Source organism: Bos indicus x Bos taurus, chromosome 25 (genome assembly GCF_003369695.1).
Source record: "Bos indicus x Bos taurus breed Angus x Brahman F1 hybrid chromosome 25, Bos_hybrid_MaternalHap_v2.0, whole genome shotgun sequence".
Taxonomy (NCBI): Eukaryota; Metazoa; Chordata; class Mammalia; order Artiodactyla; family Bovidae; genus Bos; species Bos indicus x Bos taurus.
Window position 1 is genome coordinate 6,182,298 of NC_040100.1, and position 18,748 is coordinate 6,201,045.

General features: G+C 51.9%; 2 protein-coding genes across 4 annotated transcripts; one reads left to right on the forward strand and one right to left on the reverse strand.

Moving 5' to 3' along the window:
• The first annotated feature begins 8,219 nt into the window (after positions 1-8,219).
• On the forward strand, positions 8,220-10,993 carry COPS6 (COP9 signalosome subunit 6). Its single transcript, XM_027527457.1, has 10 exons — positions 8,220-8,312; positions 8,527-8,652; positions 9,048-9,179; positions 9,503-9,591; positions 9,691-9,753; positions 10,048-10,095; positions 10,172-10,286; positions 10,370-10,462; positions 10,556-10,656; positions 10,737-10,993. The coding sequence occupies exons 1-10, from the start codon at positions 8,246-8,248 to the stop codon at positions 10,875-10,877; spliced, it is 975 nt and encodes a 324-aa protein (XP_027383258.1). The 5' UTR covers positions 8,220-8,245; the 3' UTR covers positions 10,878-10,993.
• Positions 10,994-11,274: 281 nt separating this feature from the next.
• Positions 11,275-18,706, reverse strand: MCM7 (minichromosome maintenance complex component 7). Of its 3 annotated transcripts, none has more exons than XM_027527454.1 (15): positions 17,996-18,085; positions 17,276-17,355; positions 16,572-16,736; positions 16,281-16,405; positions 16,026-16,206; positions 15,584-15,721; positions 15,143-15,292; positions 14,858-14,972; positions 14,637-14,768; positions 14,356-14,439; positions 13,720-14,113; positions 13,386-13,469; positions 12,641-12,809; positions 11,797-11,906; positions 11,275-11,655 (listed from the first exon to the last, which is right to left on the reverse strand). In XM_027527454.1, exons 3-15 carry the CDS (start codon positions 16,704-16,706, stop codon positions 11,454-11,456), a joined length of 2,019 nt encoding a protein of 672 aa, XP_027383255.1. In that variant the 5' UTR covers positions 16,707-16,736; positions 17,276-17,355; positions 17,996-18,085; the 3' UTR covers positions 11,275-11,453. The 3 variants fall into 3 exon arrangements, with proteins under 3 accessions (XP_027383255.1, XP_027383254.1, XP_027383253.1); XM_027527453.1 differs by lacking the exon at positions 17,996-18,085 and adding an exon at positions 17,642-17,875; XM_027527452.1 differs by lacking the exon at positions 17,996-18,085 and adding an exon at positions 18,557-18,706 and having other exon boundaries at positions 11,279-11,655.
• Positions 18,707-18,748: the final 42 nt, after the last annotated feature.

Below are 18,748 nucleotides of genomic sequence, written 5' to 3' on the forward strand. Positions count from 1 at the left end.
CTTCAATATTTGTAGCGCAGCCATTCAGCTCTGCAGTACAACCGAACTTACTCTCTGGCTGCTGCTGCTGCTAAATCGCTTCAGTCGTGTCCGACTCTGTGCGACCCCATAGACGGCAGCCCACCAGGCTCCCCCGTCCCTAGGATTCTCCAGGCAAGAACACTGGAGTGGGTTGCCATTTCTTTCTCCAATGCATGAAAGTGAAAAGTGAAAGTGAAGTCGCTCAGTCGTGTCCGACTCTCAGCGACCCCATGGACTGCAGCCTACCAGGCTCCCTCGGTCCATGGGATTTTCCAGGCAAGAGTACTGGAGTGGGTTGCCATTGTCTTCTCTCTGGCAACTTCAGTCTAAGGACAGTAATCTAACCAATTCCAGTAAAATATGGTGGTGGTGCTCAGTAGCTAAGTCACATCTGACGCTTTGCAATTGTAGCTCACCAGGCTCCTCTATCCATGTGATTCTCCACGCAAGAATACTGAAGTAGGTTGGATCTTCCCAGCCCAGGGATTGAACCAGCGTCTCTTATGTCTCCCACATCGACAGGCAGGTTCTTTACCAGTAGGGCCCCCTGGGAAGCCCTCACCTACTGTCAGTCCTCAGGAAACAGCTCTTAGATTCCCAGTACTGTCAACACAATCAACCCTATTACTGTGGAGCCTAGAAGTCAATTTGTAGTTCACTTTTTTGGTGTTTGCCCCAGAATCCAGCCATCTGGTTAACTCCCAGCAAGTTCTCAAAAGACCTACTATTAATTTTTCTTGAGTCTGTGGACTCTGAAATGCCTTGAATCACAGAGAGGATTCCCAAGGCAGTCCATCAAGGTGGAAAAGAAAACATTTAAACTTCCATATAGCTTTTATCTAAAAGGAAATAAAGAAAATAGAGTAAAAAAATGTAAGCCTTGGTAAGCCAGAGGCTCTTTCTTTCTTTCACCTGCCTTGGCTCTGGCTGAGTAGGGGGTTCCTGATCTGGCTGGAGCTCAGGCCCCTCTCCTCTCCCCAGCCCTCCCCTGTCCCCTCCGGGGCCAAGGGAATGACGATTAAGAAGTGGATGCCAGATGCAAACGTGATGAAACAGTCAATTTGTCCTAAAGATGTAGCTGTGGCTTTTCAAACAGATTAGAGCAGAATTGTATCTATTTGGTTCTCTATCTCAGAAGACACTTTCATAAGAATTCATCTTTGAAGTCATCTGAGCCTAGAATTTCTTTATGGAAGGACTTTTAAAATTATTGATTGAATTTTTTAAGGTTGTAAGACTATTCTTTTTTTTTTTCTTCTTTTTCTTTCTTTCTTTTTTGGCCACAACAGGCGGCATGTAGGATCTTAGTTCCTCAACCAATGATCGAACTGGTGCCCCCTGCCGTAGAAGCTCAGAGTCCTAACCACTGGACTGCCAGGGAAGTCCCTATAAGACTATTTATATTTTTATTTCTTCTTGAATCATATTGGGTTTGTTAAGTTCTTTCTATGAATTTATCTGTTTCATCTAAAATCTCTAATCTTCTTGTGTGATGTTGGTACTATTATCTTATTATTGAAATAGCTGATTTTGAGCAGTTTTCAAACAATATTCTGTGAACCTGTGTGGGTCCCTGAGACCAGGTGGTCTGGGAGGTCAAAACTGTTTTCATAAGACAGATTGTTTTTTTTCCCCATGGTATTGACATTTGAAATGGTGCTATGAAAGTGTGAAACTGATAACGCCTTAGCATAAATTCATGTAGTGGCCCAAAACTGAACTGTTATAGTCTTCATTGCTATATAATCATAGCTTTTTAAAAAATCCAGTTTCAAAAAAAATCTGGTTTCATTTTAAAATGTCCTTGATGAAGCAGTAAAAATATTAATTTCATTTAAAAAATAGTAAGCCTTATCAGAGGTCAATAGAAAGAAGGGTACTGGTGGCCTTATGTGGGTCTCACGTCAGACAATAGCCATCTTCAGAGAAGGATGTCAGGACTTGGTTTAGGGTGGAAGGGTGGGGGTGGGCGGTAAAAACAGAAATCTTCCCAAAGAGTGTGTAAAGAGAGCCAGTTCTCTCTCTTTTTTTTTAAATATTTTATTTGTATTTATTTACTTATTTGGCTGTGCCAGGTCTTAGTTGGGGCATATGGGATCTTTAGTTGCGGCATGTGGAATCTAGTTTCTTTACCAGGGGTTGAACCTGGGCCCCCTGTGTTGGGAGTGTTCAGTCTTAGCCACTGGACCACTAGGAAGTCCCCCCTAAGGAACAATTAACAAGGAAGCTGCCCCATCTTTACTGCTCCAGGGCAGCTTGTCTCCCAGAATGCAGAAAACATTCTCAGCTTATTTGTCTGGGAGCTGCCTTTACGGAGTGACACTGTGGAAAGAGCTGGCCTGCAAAAGCTGCTGCCCTGAGGGCAAGACCTTTCGCCAGCCCCAAGGCCAGCCCAGGAGTAGGACCACCACTCCACCCTGGCTCTGGGTGACCATCGCCACCAGGCCAGTTTCTTCCCATCACTTGGCCCCTCTTGCCCAACATCTCAGTATAGGACCCCAGAGGACTGAGACAGGCCTCTAAGTACTTGGGCATTCTGGGCAGCGGGAGGAGGCAGGCTTGGAGCTGTGCAGAGGGACAGACAGGACATCTGGATGTCCTTCTATTCCAGCTCTCTGGGTGTGAGCATTCTTAGGGGATCCACCTGAACCCCAGGATGAATTCGAAGGGCATCCCAGTTAGTTTTTAGCAGTTATTAGAAATTGATGTGTATTTCTGTGGTTCTTTATTCACCTTTCTACCCAATGCCCTAAGATTTTTGCAGGGTGATTGCATTCTCTGCACCCCTGAAATCAGAGAGTCCCCTTACTCCTTGTCTTTTGATCGATGATACCTCAGTGCTGATCCCTCTGGGTCACCCCTTTACACCACACAGCCCATGGCAGCAGTGGCTCTGGGGCATCCCAGCTGTGAGCACCTCCTGCTCAGTGACTGGAAGTTCCTGGCCTTAGGGAGTTGTTAGTGCTAAGATCCAGTTCATCACACATGTAATAGCCTCTTCAGACTCACTTGCAGGTGGCTCAGTGGGAAAGAATCCACCTGCGATGCAGGAGACACAGGAGATGAGGGTTGGATTGCTGGGTTGGGTAGATCCCCTGGAGGAGGGTATGGCAATCCACTCCGGTATTCTTGCCTTGGGAAATCCCACGGATAGAGGAGCTTGGTAAGTTAGCCATCCTATGGGGTTGCAAAAGAGTCAGACACGACTGAGCACTCGTGCTCGCTCAGACTAACTCGTGTGAAGTAGGGGAAGGAGAGTGATGAAGGGCCCCTGACCGTGTGCAGACTCTGAAGGTGGGATCCAGCTCAGAGCTGGGACTGTGAGGGAAGCAGCCACTCCCTGCAACAGCGCCACCTGCTGAAACCCCCACGCTGGGGTGACGCAACTGGAACCTGAGTTAACCTGACAGGAAGAGCCTAAATGGCCTCACTAGTCAAATAAATGATATATTTAAAAGTGTAGTCAGCCTGGCCCAAGAAGGGTTTTACATGAAAAAGTGGCAGCTACCGCCTTGGGGGAAACCACCTGAAGCAAAGTCATGGATTGATGGGGCCCTCAGGGTCAGAGTGCACCCTAAATGCCTGGCTTTGGTTCACCTCCTGCTGGTCCACACACCTTAGCTTAGTAAGGCAGCCTGGCCACTGACTGTGGCCATCGCCCCTTGGTCAGCCTTCTCTTGGGTAATGATCAGGATGAAAGGGATGGAGAGCTCTCTAGACTTATTTTGAAAAATTAAAGTTTCTGCCCTGACCATTTGTTGGCCTGACGCTTCTTTTCTTTCCCTTAATCACTACTCCAGGCCAGCCTGGCCAGTAGACTCTTTAAGTGCAGCCCAGTCAAAAGGAAGCCTAGGGAATTCCAGCTTCATTCTGGCCCAGCCTTCAGGATCACTTGTTGGGTTGATGTGGTTCCAGGTCACTTGATTGAGGACGCTGCTCTCTCCAGCTCCCCTCCAGTGGCTCATACATGCTGCGGCAGGCTGAACAGTGGCCCCCAAGATTTCTGGGTCCTTATGCTTAGCACCTGTGAATATGGCAAAAAGGATTTTGCAGATATGATTAAGAATCTTCAGATGGGGAGATTATCCCAGTGGGCCCTGAAGGTCATCCCAAGTGTCCTTATAAGAAGGAGGTAGAGAGAGTACTGTAGACGGCAAAGTGGTAATGAGACAAAGACAGACGTTTGAAGATACTGCTAACATACTGGATTTGAAGCTGAGGAAGAGCCCATGAAACGAGAAATGCAAGGAATGCAGTTCTAGAACCTGGAAAAGACATCAAAAGGGATTCTCCCCTAGAAGGAATGTAGCCCTACAGACACTTTGGTTTCAGATCAGTGGAAACTATTTCAGACTTGTGACCGCCAGAATAAGTGTGTGATGTTTTAAGTCAAAGTCTGTGGTCATTTATTACAGCAAGAATAGGGAACAAAGACATGTGCCAAGGTGGAGGGAGTTATGGGTCTTTGTAAGTTTTTAAAAATGCCTCGTTGCTCACACCTGACTCTTTTGAACAAAAGGTCTGGAAATAAGGGATAATTGAAGGAAAGGAGTAGTCACAGTTACTGAAGCGTGACATCCATCACCATCTGTAGTTACTTTTTCTTGGGATGAGAACTTTTAAGATGTACTCTCTTAGCAGCTTTCATATATGCAATTCAATATTAACTGTGGTCTCCAAGCTGTCCCTCAGAATCTCTTCTTTGCAGGCTCTCTGAGCAGACCCTCTGCTGTCTTTCCAGCCAGCCCAGTCACCTCCACTCTGTGGAAGGAAAAGTTAACAAAACAACTAAGTAATACATTATGTTTAGTTTTGTTGGGAGAAAAAGAACCATGGGATGGTTGCTTTACCCTGAGGTTTTGAGGTGTTTTAATTTTTTTCCTCTAATTCAATGCACTTAAAAAAAAATTTTTTTTTAACAAAGATTTATTTAATTTTTTGGTCGTGGTGGATATTTGTTGCTGCGCTTGGGCTTTCTCTAGTGATTGCAGCCATGAAATTAAAAGACGCTTACTCCTTGGAAGGAAAGTTATGACCAACCTAGTTAGCATATTAAAAATCAGAGACATTACTTTGCCAATAAAGGTCCGTCTAGTCAAGGCTATGGTTTTCCCTGTGGTCACGTATGGATGTGAGAGTTGAACTGTGAAGAAAGCTGAGCACCAAAGAATTGATGCTTTTGAACTGTGGTGTTGGAGAAGACTCCTGAGAGTCCCTTGGACTGCAAGGAGATCCAACTAGTCCATTCTAAAGGAGATCAATCTTGGGTGTTCTTTGGAAGGACTGATGCTAAAGCTGAAACTCCAGTACTTTGGCCACCTCATGCGAAAAGTTGACTCATTGGAAAAGACTCTGATGCTGGGAGGGATTGGGGGCCGGAGGAGAAGGGGACGACAGAGGATGAGATGGCTGGATGGCGTCACCAACTCAATGGACATGAGTCTGAGTGAACTCCAGGAGTTGGTGATGGACAGGGAGGCCTGGCGTGCTGCGATTCATGGGGTCGCAAAGAGTCGGACACGACTGAGCGACTGAACTGAACTGAGTTGCTGCCAGTAGGGGCTACTCTTCACCGCAGCGCGCAGGCTTCTCACTGCGGTGGGTTCTCTTCCACAGGCTGTAGGTGCACGAGTGGCGGTAGTTGCAGCACCTGACTCAGTGGTTGTGGTGCACAGGCTTAGTTGCTCCGCAGCATGTGAGGTCTTCCTGGATCAGGGACAGAACCAATGTCCCTTGCATTGCAAGGCAGATTCTTAACCACTGGACCATCAGGGAGGCCCTTTTTAGAAAAAAAAAAAAGCAAGCTTGTGATAAGCCGCTCTCTTGGGGAGGCTGCTTGCCTCTTTTTGTTTATTTTGCTGCTGTGAGTCTTAGTTGTGCATGCGGGATCTAGTTCCCTGACCAGGGATCAAACCCAGGCCCCCTGCATTGGGAGTTCAGAGACACAACCACTGGATCACAAGGGGAGGCCCTACTCCTCACCCTACTTCTTTAGCATACACTTTTCCAAAGCATGTATAAGCAACTGATTCAATTTCAAAGTCATCTTTAAGTTTCACAATAACTACTGTTTTTAGTTTTCTAGTTATCTGAACAATGTTTCAAAAGCATTTGAAACAACAAAAAGACAGGAATTCTGTAAAGATTGAAATAGCAATGCGAACTAGCAACTTTAACATCAGTATAATCTTTTTTTTTTCAGCCTTCAGTCCATCTGAGAAGGCTTATACTCCTGAGTAGCTGCCTACTATTTAAAAGAGATACATATTTCTGACCTCATTTTTCCTAAATGAGGCATGTGTAGAGAAGTGAAGTTCTTCCATAACCCTCTCACTTGACTGGGAGATTTGTCACTTACTGGGGATCAGAATGAGAGAGACTCTTTCTTATCTTCCCTTTGGCCAGAAGACCTCTCTCCCTGTAGGATTTCTCAAGTCCCTTCCTCTGAGGGCTGCTAGCCTTTTAACTTCTCTTCATCCAGGCCCCATTTAGGAGTGATTGCTTAATTCACAGAAGTCACCCTTATCACAAAAAATCTCCTGGGATCTGCTGGTTCTGGGCACCAGTAGGCTCCACAGGGTCAAGATCCAGGTCTCTACCTGTTCTCTGGGCTTTCCTTGTGGCTCAGATGGTAAAAAATCTGCCTGCAATGCGGGAGACCTAGGTTCGACCCCTGGGTTGGGATTATCCCTTGGAGAAAGAAATGTCAATCCACTCCAGTATTCTTGCCTAAAGAATTACATGAACAGAGGAGCCGAGCCTGGCAGGCTACAGTCCATGGGCTCTCAAAGAGTTGGACACGATTGATTGACTCTTAGGAAAAATGAGGTCAGAAATATATACCTCTTTTAAATAGTAGGCAGTTGCTCTGGAGTATAAGGCTTCTTAGCTGGACTGAAGGCTGGGGGGGAAAAACGGTTATTCTGCTGTTAAATTTGCTAGTTTGCATTGCTATTTCAATCTTTACAGAATTCCTGTCTTTTTGTTGTTTCAAATGCTTTCAAAACATTGTTTAGATAACTATAAAACTAAAAACAGTGGTTAGGAGTGCTTTAGGAGGGATTGCTTAATTCACAGAAATCACCCTTATCATCACAAAACATCTCCTGGGATCTGCTGGTTCCGGGCACCCAGAGGTCTCTGCCTGTTCTCTGGGCTTCACTTGTGCTTCAGATGGTAAAGAATCTGCCTGCAATGCAGAAGACCCAGGTTCAATCCCTGGGTCGGGAAGATGGCTCGGAGAAGGAAATGGCAACCCACTCCAGTATTCTTGCCTAGGAAATCCCATGGACAGAGAAGCCTGGTTGGCTATAATCCATGGGGTCACAAAGAGTCGGACACAACTGAAGCGAATTCACACCTGCTCTGTGTGAGGTCACACTTTGGGTGCAGTGCTGACACACACTGAAAGAGCCAGCTAGGTTGTAGGGGCAATGAGATGGGAGATGGGGTAAAGGCAGTGTACCCAACCTGCTTGGGTTCAGGGGTGGGGAGAGGGCTGGAGGTGGCCAGTTTGCCAAAGTTAAATTTGGTAAGACTGATGGAAGGTAGAGGGAAGTTGGGAGAGGTTAGAAAACGCTGGGGGTGTTAACAGAAAGAGGAAAGATAAGCCGTATAGACAGAGTCACTCAAGACCAGGCTCCACTGCAAAGCATTCATTCAAATATCATTTAGGTGCCCCTGTGTCAGGTACGGATTTGGTCACCGGTGTTACAGTGATGAAGGTGACAGAGGGCCCTTAGGTGGGCCTGAGTGAGGCGTGTGAAAGGAACAGACGTGAGGGCATGTGGCTGAAGCACGGGAACCAAGGAGCAGGAAAGTAGAGGCCATGGCCAGCTGGTCGGCAGGGCCCGAATCTTGCAGGGCCCTGCAGGCCGTGATAAGGGATTTGGGTTTTATTCTGAGCGCAGCAAAATGACGTTTCATTCATTCTGCAAAAGCCTTAGGAACTAGGCGGCCTTATCCCAGTTTTACTGACGAGGACGATCAGGGTCGGGTTAGGTAATTTGTTCACGGTCAGTTGCAGGCGAAAAGGGGTTACAAACACCTGCCGGATCTCCCTGCCCCGGGCCCGCCCGAGCCTTCCCCCGTAAGGCCAAGTAGGAGCGGCCCGGCGTGGCCCAGGGTCCAGGCAGGCGCGCGCCTCGGCGACAACGCGCATGCGCCGCTGCCTACGGAAGCCGGGAGGGAGGGGGCGGGGCCGACGCTGGCGGGCGCGGGGGAAATGGCGGCGACGGCGGCAGCGGCGAACGGGACTGGAGGGAGCAGCGGGATGGAGGTGGATGCTGCAGGTAACGGGCCGTGCGGGGGCGGCTTCTGGAGACTTCTTGGCAGGCCTGTCGAGGCCTTCCTAGAGTCCCGGGAGCAGTCGGGATGGCGAGTCGGCAGCGAGCTCCCTGGGTTAACTTGCGGGAGGGATGGATGGCCCGACTCTGCCGTCTCCCGTTCCCGGCTCCCGGGAGGACCGTGGGGCCTGGACTCTCACCCCCTCTTCCCCCTCCTTAGTCGTCCCCAGCGTGATGGCCTCCGGAGTGACTGGCAGCGTTTCAGTCGCTCTTCATCCCCTCGTCATTCTCAACATCTCAGACCATTGGATTCGCATGCGCTCGCAGGAGGGGCGGCCTATGCAGGGTGAGTGTTCGGCGTCGTTCTCCAGCCTCCTCCCCCCAAATAGTGGTCCTTTCTCCTTCCTTTGCTGAAGCCAATTCCTCCTCCGCAAATCATTTCTCTAGAACTTGGTTCACGTGACCTCAGACCCTCAGGCTACTATTAGAGAAGTTTGAGGATTCCTTTAGTGTTAGTCGCTCAGTCTTGCCCGACTCTTTGTGACTCCATGGACTGTAGCCCGCCAGGCTCCTCTGTCCTTGGAATTCTCCAGGCAAGAATGCTGGAGTGGGTTGCCATTCCCTTCTCCAGGGGAATCTTCCTTACCCAGGGATTGAACCCAGGTCTCTACCATCTGAGCCACCAGGGAAGTCCTGGAGGATTCCTCACCCTCATCTCTTATGTGTCCTTTTCTACTCCAGTGATTGGGGCTCTGATCGGGAAGCAGGAGGGCCGAAATATTGAGGTGATGAACTCCTTCGAACTGCTGTCCCACACCGTGGAAGAGAAGATTATCATTGACAAGGAATATTATTACACCAAGGAGGAGCAGTGTGAGAGGGGAGGAGACGTGGGGGAGAAGAGTGGGAGTGGGGGGAAAAGAATGGGGAAGATGGAGAGGGTTGGGGAAAAAATAAACAGAGAAATAGGACCAGAGTAGAGGAATAATGGAGAGGGTAGCTGAAGAGACCTTAGAAAAAGAACACATATGGGTTATTCCCCGCAGAGAGAGCAAGGAGTGAGAAAAGACACAAGAGATTAGTTGTTCTACGTGGAGCCAGGATGGGAAGGGGAGAAGCTGGTAAAAACACACCAGGAGTTTCAAATTAAAGAAGGACGATTTAAAGATACACTGTCCTGGCCCCTTTCTCTCCAGTTAAACAGGTATTCAAGGAGCTGGAGTTTCTGGGTTGGTATACCACAGGGGGGCCGCCTGACCCCTCCGACATCCACGTCCATAAGCAGGTATACACGTTCACACAGGTACATATTGGGGTGGAGACGAGAGGAATGAGGGGAAGGAAGATGGGCCCTGACACGCGTGTGCATCCTCCCTTCTTCCAGGTGTGCGAGATAATTGAGAGCCCTCTGTTTCTTAAGTTGAACCCTATGACCAAGCACACAGATGTGAGTACAGTGACCCTGTGCCCACTTTGTCCTGCCTGTCGCTCTGCCCCTGCTTTTTACTGTATGACATCTCTGTTGAATCTCCTTTTTGTGGTTTACTATCTGTGAGACTTTAGTCATTTAACCTTTAAACTGCATTTTCTCCACATGTGAAAATGGGAATGAGTTCCACTTCAGCAGATCCTGGGAAGATTAGCTGAGGAAACGCAACGTGAAGGGCCAAGTCCAGTTTCGGTGCTTAGTATAGGTTCAGGCCTCTGATGTTTAGTAAGAGCTGTTCTCTCTTCTTCACAGCTTCCTGTCAGCGTCTTTGAGTCCGTCATAGATATAATCAATGGAGAGGTAGGTAATGCCCTACCCTTCAACCCACACAGCCTGCCCCTGGGGTTTCCTGCTTTTGACTCTCTGTGCCCCATAGGCCACCATGCTGTTTGCTGAGCTGACCTACACTCTGGCCACAGAGGAAGCGGAACGCATTGGGGTGGACCACGTAGCCCGAATGACAGCAACAGGCAGTGGAGAGAACTCCACTGGTAAGGGTGGCTGCAGGGGCTTCCCTGGAAGTGGGGGGAGGTGTGCCCACACACCTCCTCACCCTCGGCCTACCACCCCCCAGTGGCTGAACACCTCATCGCACAGCACAGCGCCATCAAGATGCTGCACAGCCGCGTCAAGCTCATCTTGGAGTACGTCAAGGCCTCTGAGGCAGGTAGGACAGGTATCTCCCTGGTTCCTGAAGCACTTTGCCTCCCTTCTGGGGAAGCGACAGCATCCACGTTGATGCCGTTTCTTGTGCCTTCAGGAGAGGTCCCCTTTAACCACGAGATCCTGCGGGAGGCCTACGCTCTGTGTCACTGCCTCCCAGTGCTTAGCACAGACAAGTTCAAGACAGACTTCTACGATGTGAGTGCAAGGCCCAGGACGGGGAGGTGGGGCTCCCGTGTTCTGCATGCAGGACATGACCGGCTTCTGTCCCTTCACAGCAATGCAATGATGTGGGGCTCATGGCCTACCTTGGCACCATCACCAAGACGTGCAACACCATGAACCAGTTCGTGAACAAGTTCAATGTCCTCTATGACCGACAAGGCATCGGCAGGCGGATGCGGGGGCTCTTTTTCTGACAACAGGGTACTTGACGACGTACAGGGGTCAGACAGCTGTCAAGGGGAGGGGTGCTACACTCCCTTGAGAGAAACCTGTCACTAATAAAAGGGGAGCAGCCCCCCAGCACCCCTTCTAGTGGCTCTGTTCTCTCCTGTGGGCACTGTGGATGGCTGAGGGAGAGGGGTTTGTTACTGCAGCATCCAGCGCTCGCGAAGATGAAATACCTGCCTGAAGCTCAGGAGGCAGAAGTACTGGTGTCCATACTTTGAGACTAACTGGAGGGGGGTGGGAGAGGAGACCAGTGCAGTCCGGTATCGGTGCCTTGCAGGCAGAGCAGGAAGTCCCCTCAAATTTAATGAATGGCTGGAATAAGGTAAGCATAAAGGGAAGACAAGAATCCAGAAAACTCAAAACCCTGTTTTAACAGAAGCAGCAAATGGACACACGCTTTATTAGGAAAAAAGAATAAGTAAAACAAGTGCAGCTTGGGCAAATAAGGGGACCTTCCTTTGCCCTCAAAAGCATTGGCAAACCATCAAAGGAAGCGGAGTAGGGCAATATGCAGAGCAGATCCAGTGTCCAAGCAACTGGACTCACACAAAAGTGATCCGTGTCCGGGCAGTGTTGACCTGCCAGACGTTGAGCTCCTCATACTCGTCCAGGGCCGCCTGGAACTGAGCAGGTGTGAAGCCACGGGAGATGCAGCGCTGCTCCGCCTCGGAAAACCGGACACTTTGGCCCTCTGAGACCAACTCACGGACGGTTGCAAATATCACATCTGCTGGTCTCTGGGTCCTGGATGGACGAGCGTGGTGTGTGGTCAGGGTTAGAACTTCGAGGCCAGCACCACAGACCCAGGGGTGCAGAAGCCGCAGGATGAGTTTCCTGCTCAAGACAGTCAAGGTGCCCCCTGCCACCCTCTGCTAAGCCGCTCACCTAGCTGTCTGCCCCTTGTCACCCAGCAGTGAGTCCTTGGACATCTCCATCAGCCGTATGGCTTCATTCACATCTTCCTTCTCCACGGTGTCCACCATTCGTAGACGTGCCTAAGGGGAAGGTAGGGAGAGATGGGCACAGAAGGAGGGGGTGGAACAAAGTCAGGGAGGCCCCCCACCCTGCTCCAGCTTTAAGGCTGGGCACCTGAGTGCTGCTACTCACAAAGGAGTAGCGGCCCCCTCCCCGCCCACCAGGCATCCGCAGTGTGGGGCCGGCACTGTCAGACCGAGACAAGTGCAATGCCCGGGGCAGCGTCCAGCAATTGCCCAAGTCTCCGCCTCTCAACACTGGCCAGTCCCGGTGTGCAGCTGTCCTGTGAGGGAGACCAGACCCTTCTGAATTCCACTGGGCTCCCCACCACGAGATGGAGCTTGGGGCGCTCGGCCGAGAAGGCGACTGGCAGGGGTAGTGTCCCCGGGGCTCGGGAAGTGCTGGCTCAGCAGTAGGTCAGGTGATCACACTACCTGCACGAACAGCACTTTGGAGCCCCCAGGACGATGGTCCACGGCATGAGGACAGAAATGAAGCTTCCCGACCCCAGAGCGAGGTTACCCCACCCGCCCCTCAGCAAGATCTGAGAAACGGAGAAGCCTCTCTCCTGGGACGCTGGGCGTGCCCTGCCGGAGCAGCAAGTACCCACAGTGCGGTAGCACACAGGACCACTATCTGCACTGTCAGCACTTTAGCCCCGGCAGGGCCAGAGCAGGAGGGAGGCGGTAGCGCACGGGCAGGCTGCCAGCAGAGCCCAAGCGGACCATCCTCCAGCGCACAGGCTGGCACTCACCAGAGCAGTGGACAGTCGCAGGATAGCCAGCAGAGTCCGGGCCGAAGTGTAGGTGGCGTCCTTACTGGCCCAAGCCTCGCGCCTCATCTCCACGTACGCTGCTGTGATGTAGTCGGCCAGAGACTCTGGCACCGCAGGCTGCTTCTCCCGGCACATAGCTATGTACCGCCTGTGGGAAAGCAGGAGAGCTGGAGAGCGCATTTGTTCTGCATTAAGAGTTGGAAAACTGGGAGTAAAGAAACCGGAGGGGAGGGCGCTCTGAAGTAGGAGACAGCAATTGGTGGATGATTAGGCTTAAATAAGCTACATTTGGAAAATCTATCAACATTTCAAGTTATCCGCAACTTTTTTTTTAAATGAAAATGGCCTTTGCACGATTGAGACAAATCCACCTGTCTTAAGAGATGGTTCTGTTAATTCATGAGAACAGCTAAAAGGGAAAAACAACATTAGGAATCCCTGGGAGTCCCTGGACTGACTCCTTGGACAGAGCAGTGCTGTCAGGCACCCACGCAGCAAAAGCCAGCTTTGCCAATATCCGTACCTGAGTTAGTAACCCCGAGACTGCGGGTGGAGGTATGTGAAGGCAGGTTCTCCACCATGGTCTCCTATGGCCAGCCCAGGGGAACCAAGACTCACTGTTCTCAGACCCAGGATGCCAGGAGGGGGAGGGGTGAGCGCTTTTCAAGAGAAGCACAGAGGCCAAGCCGCCCGGGGGAGTGTCCGCCCTGTCCAGCTCTCCTACCTCATCAGTTTCATGTCCAAAGGCTCAAACTGGGCGGGGGGCTGCCGGCTGTGCTGGTGCACGTAGGTGATGTGCTGGGCCAACCTGGGAGGAGGGGAGGCAACAGGAGCGCTGCATCTTGGTGCCCCCTCAGCGCTCCACCCCACAGCCTGGTCGGTCAAGGACTGTCGGCACTTCAACCCTGACCCCCTCTGAGAACTGTGGAGCAACCCCTGCTGTTTAAGGGGAAGGCTCTGGTGTTTCCCTAAGACGACAATAACGGGTTTTCCAGTTTCTCCTCCCTGCACATAGATGGCTACAGGGGGTGTCTCCCCGAGCGCAGAGCTGCAGTCACCTCAGGTCATTGTCTCGGTCGGGCCGGTCCTGGATCAGCCAGAGGAGGTCAAATCGGGAAAGCAATGCCGCAGGAAGCTGTATATTTTGTTCCAGGCTGCGGCGAGGGTTGTAGCGTCCATAGGCAGGGTTGGCGGCAGCCAGGATGGAGCAGCGGGCATTGAGCGTTGTGAGAATGCCTGCCTTGGCAATGGAGATGGTTTGCTGCTCCATGACCTCGTGGATGGCCGTGCGGTCGGCCTCCGCCATCTTGTCAAACTCGTCAATGCAGCACACTCCCTGGTCGGCCAGCACCAAGGCCCCGCCCTCCAAGGTCAGCTCGCCACTCACAGAGTCTCTCAGCACAGCTGCCGTGAGGCCCACGCCGGAGGAGCCTCGGCCCGTCGTGTACTGGCCTGCACAGAAGGGTCAGGAAGACAGACACGCACAGGCCTGTTTAGGACGACAGCAGGGCAGAGGGAACGGGGCCATGAGGCGAGGTCTGTGCTGAACTGCTCTACTGACCCAGTTGGGCTGTCCCGAGGCAGCGGCAGGTCTGGGGGCAATAACACCAACACCCATCTCCACCCCCTGGCCCTCCCACAGCGGAAGCCTGCTGGTCCTCCTAAGTTTGCCTCTCCCAGGATCTGATACTCACTGCGGGGGGCCAGGCGGTCAATGTAAGACAGGAGCTGAGACTTAGCCACACCAGGGTCCCCCATCAGGCAGATGTTGATGTTGCCTGGAGGAAGGGAAGGAAGCCCCTGAGTGACTGTTCCCTCGATGCAGGTTGTCTGCACACAGAGAAAAGGACTATTGAGGTCTGCCTGCCCTGTTTCTAATCCCACCCTGTGCCCATGAAATAGAGATGCTGGCTTTTATTCTGTGACCGATGCAACCCTGGTCCGGCATCCTTTCTTCCCCAATGCCTCCACTCACCCCTGATTTTCATGCCTCGAGGAGACTGGTCTACCCCTCCCACCAGCAGGAGCAGCAGCGCCTTCTTCACGTCTTCGTGCCCATATATCTCTGGGGCGATGGAGGCTGCCAGCTTCTCATAGAAATCCTCCTCTGTGGGAAAGCAAAGACTCAAGAGTGTTTTTCCAGGGGAAAGAAGTGCTTGGGATAAATTTGCATTTATCTTCCCGATGACCCCTCACCTGTGATTTGCCTCAGCTCCTCCCTGGTCAGCTCTCCGGCCCCAGACTCATCCTCCTCACTCTTACTCATCTTCACAATCCGATGAGCTTCCAGATAAGTTTCCGAGAGTAAACCCTTGGGCAGGAAAACGCTAGGGCATGAATGAAGTTCTCTACTTGCCCACGCAACACGATGCCCTCTGGAGTTCCTGACAAACCCTTTAGTTCTGTTCTGCCTGGTGTTCTGCTATTGAAACTTCTTTCTATGGGGCTGGTAAAACGGAGGGAATAAACTTCCCTTCTCACCTGGACCATCTGTCGGAACCCAGTGCGCAGGATTGGCAGGAAGATGCCGGTAACACTGACGTGGTCCCCAGGCTGGGCGATCCTTGTGTTCTCTCCTTCCACCAGCACTGTGATGCTGCGAGGGATGTTTCCCACGGGCACTTGGTCGCTCTGGGGGAGAAGGGCACTTGAGGCCAGACGACTAACCTCCCCTTCTGCGCCCACCACTCGGCTACTCCCTGGCCCCACACAAACCAACCGAGGGAAGCTGAGCTCTCCTTTACCACATCCCAGCTCAGTCAGAAAGTTCCAGAGAAGCCTGCCTCCTACTCTCTGCAACTTCTCTGCCTCAGCTCCTCTCTGTTCTACTTTCTTCCCTCTACTTCACGAGTGACTACCGGAGTTGAGTGAACTCCCAACCTCACACTTCCCTGGGCCCTGAACCTCATATCCCAAACTCACATGTTCCTGCATCTTCATCTCCTGGAATTTGATGAATTTGGAGCCACGAGTCTGGAGGTACAGTCGGCCTCCTGAGCGGTTGGTCTGGCACTCCTGGCTCGGGCACATAATCAGAGGCATGAAAGTAGGAGATTGGATCTAGAGTGAAAAAGGAAGCACCAAAGAAAGTCATGAGGAAAGGAGCACCTCAGTCCCCGGAATCATGTCCCTCCTTCGGCAGAGATAATGAAACTTTTGAGAATGTCTTAAGCCGTGCTACGTACACATTGACAGACACAAAGAGAACAGACTGGATGGAAGGACCACGCCATAGTAGAAAGAAACTGCAAAGTGACCACACAGGCGTGTTTTACAGTAAACAGAAAAAACACCAGGTAAACATCAGTAGACAAAATTCACTCTCGCAGCATTAAGCGTGCTCCGTCCTCTGCTCCATACGTACCGGCTGGTAGGTCTCCGCCCCGCACTGGTCGCAGGTGTAAGTGGCCACCACCATTCTTGGTTTGACCTCAGAGACGCGAGTGACAATTCCACGCACTGTTACTAGCTTCCCCACAGAGTCAGCCCGTACTTCCCGGATCACACGAGGCTTGTTACTGCTGGGGCCTTGAAAATACAGCTCACTAAGGGAGAAAGTGGTCATTCGCAAATGTCTGGGGACCTGAACCCCGCGCCTGTCCCCACCGTGGCCACTCACAATCTGCGCATGAGCTCGGGAGGGTACTGGTTTTGAGGGCTTCGGGCTGCCCCCGGGTCGCGGCTCCGCTGCTCCATCATCAGCCGGTGCTCAATGTAAACGTCCAGGACGTCTTTATTTACTACCTAAACGAAGGGAAAGGAAAACAAGGAAAGTGAGCGGCAGGACGGTGAGAGGAAAGAACGTAAGAGTGCCAGGCAGAACCACTGACCCCTTTGGGTCAGCTCGGACAGCATCAGTACCCAGGAAGATTTTCGACACAAACCTAAGTGTGCCCTGCATTTTTCTCACCTCCCTCTCCTTGTATTGAGGCAGCAGCTCTTGAACAGCATCAGCAAAGAGCCTGGCATAGCGCTTGGTGTTCTCACAAATTGAGTCCACCAGCTCAGGGTCATCCTCAGCAATGTCGTCTAGGTCTACGTACATGGCCACTTGCTCCCGATGAGCCAGTTGAACCTGGTGTGGGGAAGAGAAAGCGACGGAGCCAAGTTTATCTTACTAGTGTTCACAAGCAAAAATTGGTCACTACGAGCTCAGCACACAGGATCCAGGCTCCATGAGGGAGAAAGGTGTGTATCACTACGTTTGCAATAATTAAGGTGTTTTCAGGGATTGAGGGAGCTGAAACTGAGTGCTGTTGAGTCTCACATCGCTTTCTCCCAGGTGGCACAGTGGCAAAGAATTCGCCCGCCAGTGCAGGAGACACAAGAGATATGGGTTTAATCCCTGGGTCGGGAAGAGTCCCTGGGGAAGGATATGGCAACCCGCTCCAATATTCTTGCCTGGAAAATTCCCTGGACAGAAGAGCCTGGTAGGCTATAGTCACAGGGTCGCAAAGAATTAGACTGAGCACAGACGCAGCATACACTGAGTGATACACAAGTTATCAGGTATGGTGCTAAACTCACCACTTCCAGAAAAACATACCTGCTAAAATAAGCCAGGCCTTATAGCTCAAGTCACCACCCCTTCCCTCTACCTAACCTTAGACTCACCAACTGGTTCCCATACTTGAACTGCTTCTTGCCAGATTCGTCATCCTGGTAGAACTCTTGTAGGAACTTCTTCACTTTGTCTGTAAGCAAGAATAAAGCGGTAAGGACGGACTTTTCTTCATATACCTTACTGCAAACCCTTGAGAGAGATCTAAAAAACTTCTTTTACTTAAAGTTAAATTTCTAAACAAATTAAATGAACATTCACATATGCGTACGTAATTCTCCCCAACAGAGCAAAACTCCTTTTCGCAAGTCTGTTTTGACCTAAGAAAAAATAAGTGGCCCCTAGCAGTTTAGAGTATTACCCAATACGCTCCCCCCCAGGGGAATTCCACTCTCTGCCTTAATTAGAAATCTCAGTACCCGTTTCTAAGGGCCTTCCACACCCGGCAACACACTCAAGTCTCACGGTTCTCAGCTTTCCTTCTACGTGCTTTATTCCCTCTTTCTTTCGGTCCCTTAAATTGTTGCTCTCCCGGGGATCTCCGCCACCAGGCCCGTCCTCCGCCCCACCCCCTCTCCCGCCACTGCTTCCGCTCTTAGTAAACAAAGAAGCACATGGGCCCAGATGCCGCCGCCTCACAGCCCGGGATTCCTCCGCCCAAGGCGGGAGCCCGTCCGGCGATTGGCCGCCTTGTCGAGGGCCACCCTGCCCCACCCCACCACTTTATCCCTCGGCCTCCGCAGAAACCCCTCCAATTCCAGGCACGCCCCCACCCTCGGTCGCTCTCTCCGAGGCCACCGCGCGGAAGGACACTGTTTACACACGACACTCCCTCCAGTAGCGTCGCGCAACTTCCGCCCGCCTCCACTTCCGCTAGGAGGTGGACCTAATGCGGCCCAATCCCCGCGCGCAGCGGCCCGGGGCCGCCCGCCCCACCCCACCCCGGGCTTCGGCGCGTCGGGGGTCGCTGGGAGTGCCTAAGCGCGCGGAGAAAAGCGGGACTGGGGGGTCGCTGGTTAGATAAGCCCCTGAGGGCCTGCTCTCTCCTAGACGCGACCCTTCCCTCTGGAGCTTCTAGTTCGGATGTCCGCAGCGCGCCCCGCCCGCCCCCCCCCTCACCCCACGACTCTCACTCTTTTCCTGGACACGATCACTAGCTCTCCCCCGGCCTCGGCGGCCCGTGCACCCCAGGCACCGTGCGCCTCTACTCCGCCACCTCCCTACCCTGCCTCCGGCCTCGTGCGCCGAGAGCCCGGGACTCCAGCCCACACCAACAGGTGTCGCCCAGGAAGCTTCCCGCGCAGAACGCCCCTCCTACACTCGCAGACCCTCACCTTTCTCGAGCACGTAGTCCTTAAGTGCCATTGCTGCCGAGGACCGTACGGCAGCAATTGGCGGGCTCTGAGCTCTCACTCCCCGTACAGCAAAAAAACGTCCGCGCGGCGGACTGCGGCCGACCAACCGAAATTGGCGCGAAACGTCGCCCCCCACGTGACCAGCGGCGCCGCTTGCGGGCCAATCGGAGA

What these genes read in the sequence shown, in the direction of transcription:
- COPS6 (XM_027527457.1), top strand. Translation starts at nt 8,246, where the DNA reads ATGGCGGCGACGGCGGCAGCGGCGAACGGGACTGGAGGGAGCAGCGGG. An exon ending in TAGATATAATCAATGGAGAG is followed by an intron (nt 10,096 to 10,171) that starts GTAGGTAATGCC and finishes TGTGCCCCATAG; the next exon opens with GCCACCATGCTGTTTGCTGA. An exon ending in CGTCAAGGCCTCTGAGGCAG is followed by an intron (nt 10,463 to 10,555) that starts GTAGGACAGGTA and finishes TTGTGCCTTCAG; the next exon opens with GAGAGGTCCCCTTTAACCAC.
- MCM7 (XM_027527452.1), bottom strand. Translation starts at nt 18,587, where the DNA reads ATGGCACTTAAGGACTACGTGCTCGAGAAAG. An exon ending in CCCGAGCTCATGCGCAGATT is followed by an intron (nt 16,207 to 16,280) that starts GTGAGTGGCCAC and finishes TTTCTCCCTTAG; the next exon opens with TGAGCTGTATTTTCAAGGCC. An exon ending in TGCGACTGTCCACTGCTCTG is followed by an intron (nt 11,907 to 12,640) that starts GTGAGTGCCAGC and finishes CCTTCCCCTTAG; the next exon opens with GCACGTCTACGAATGGTGGA.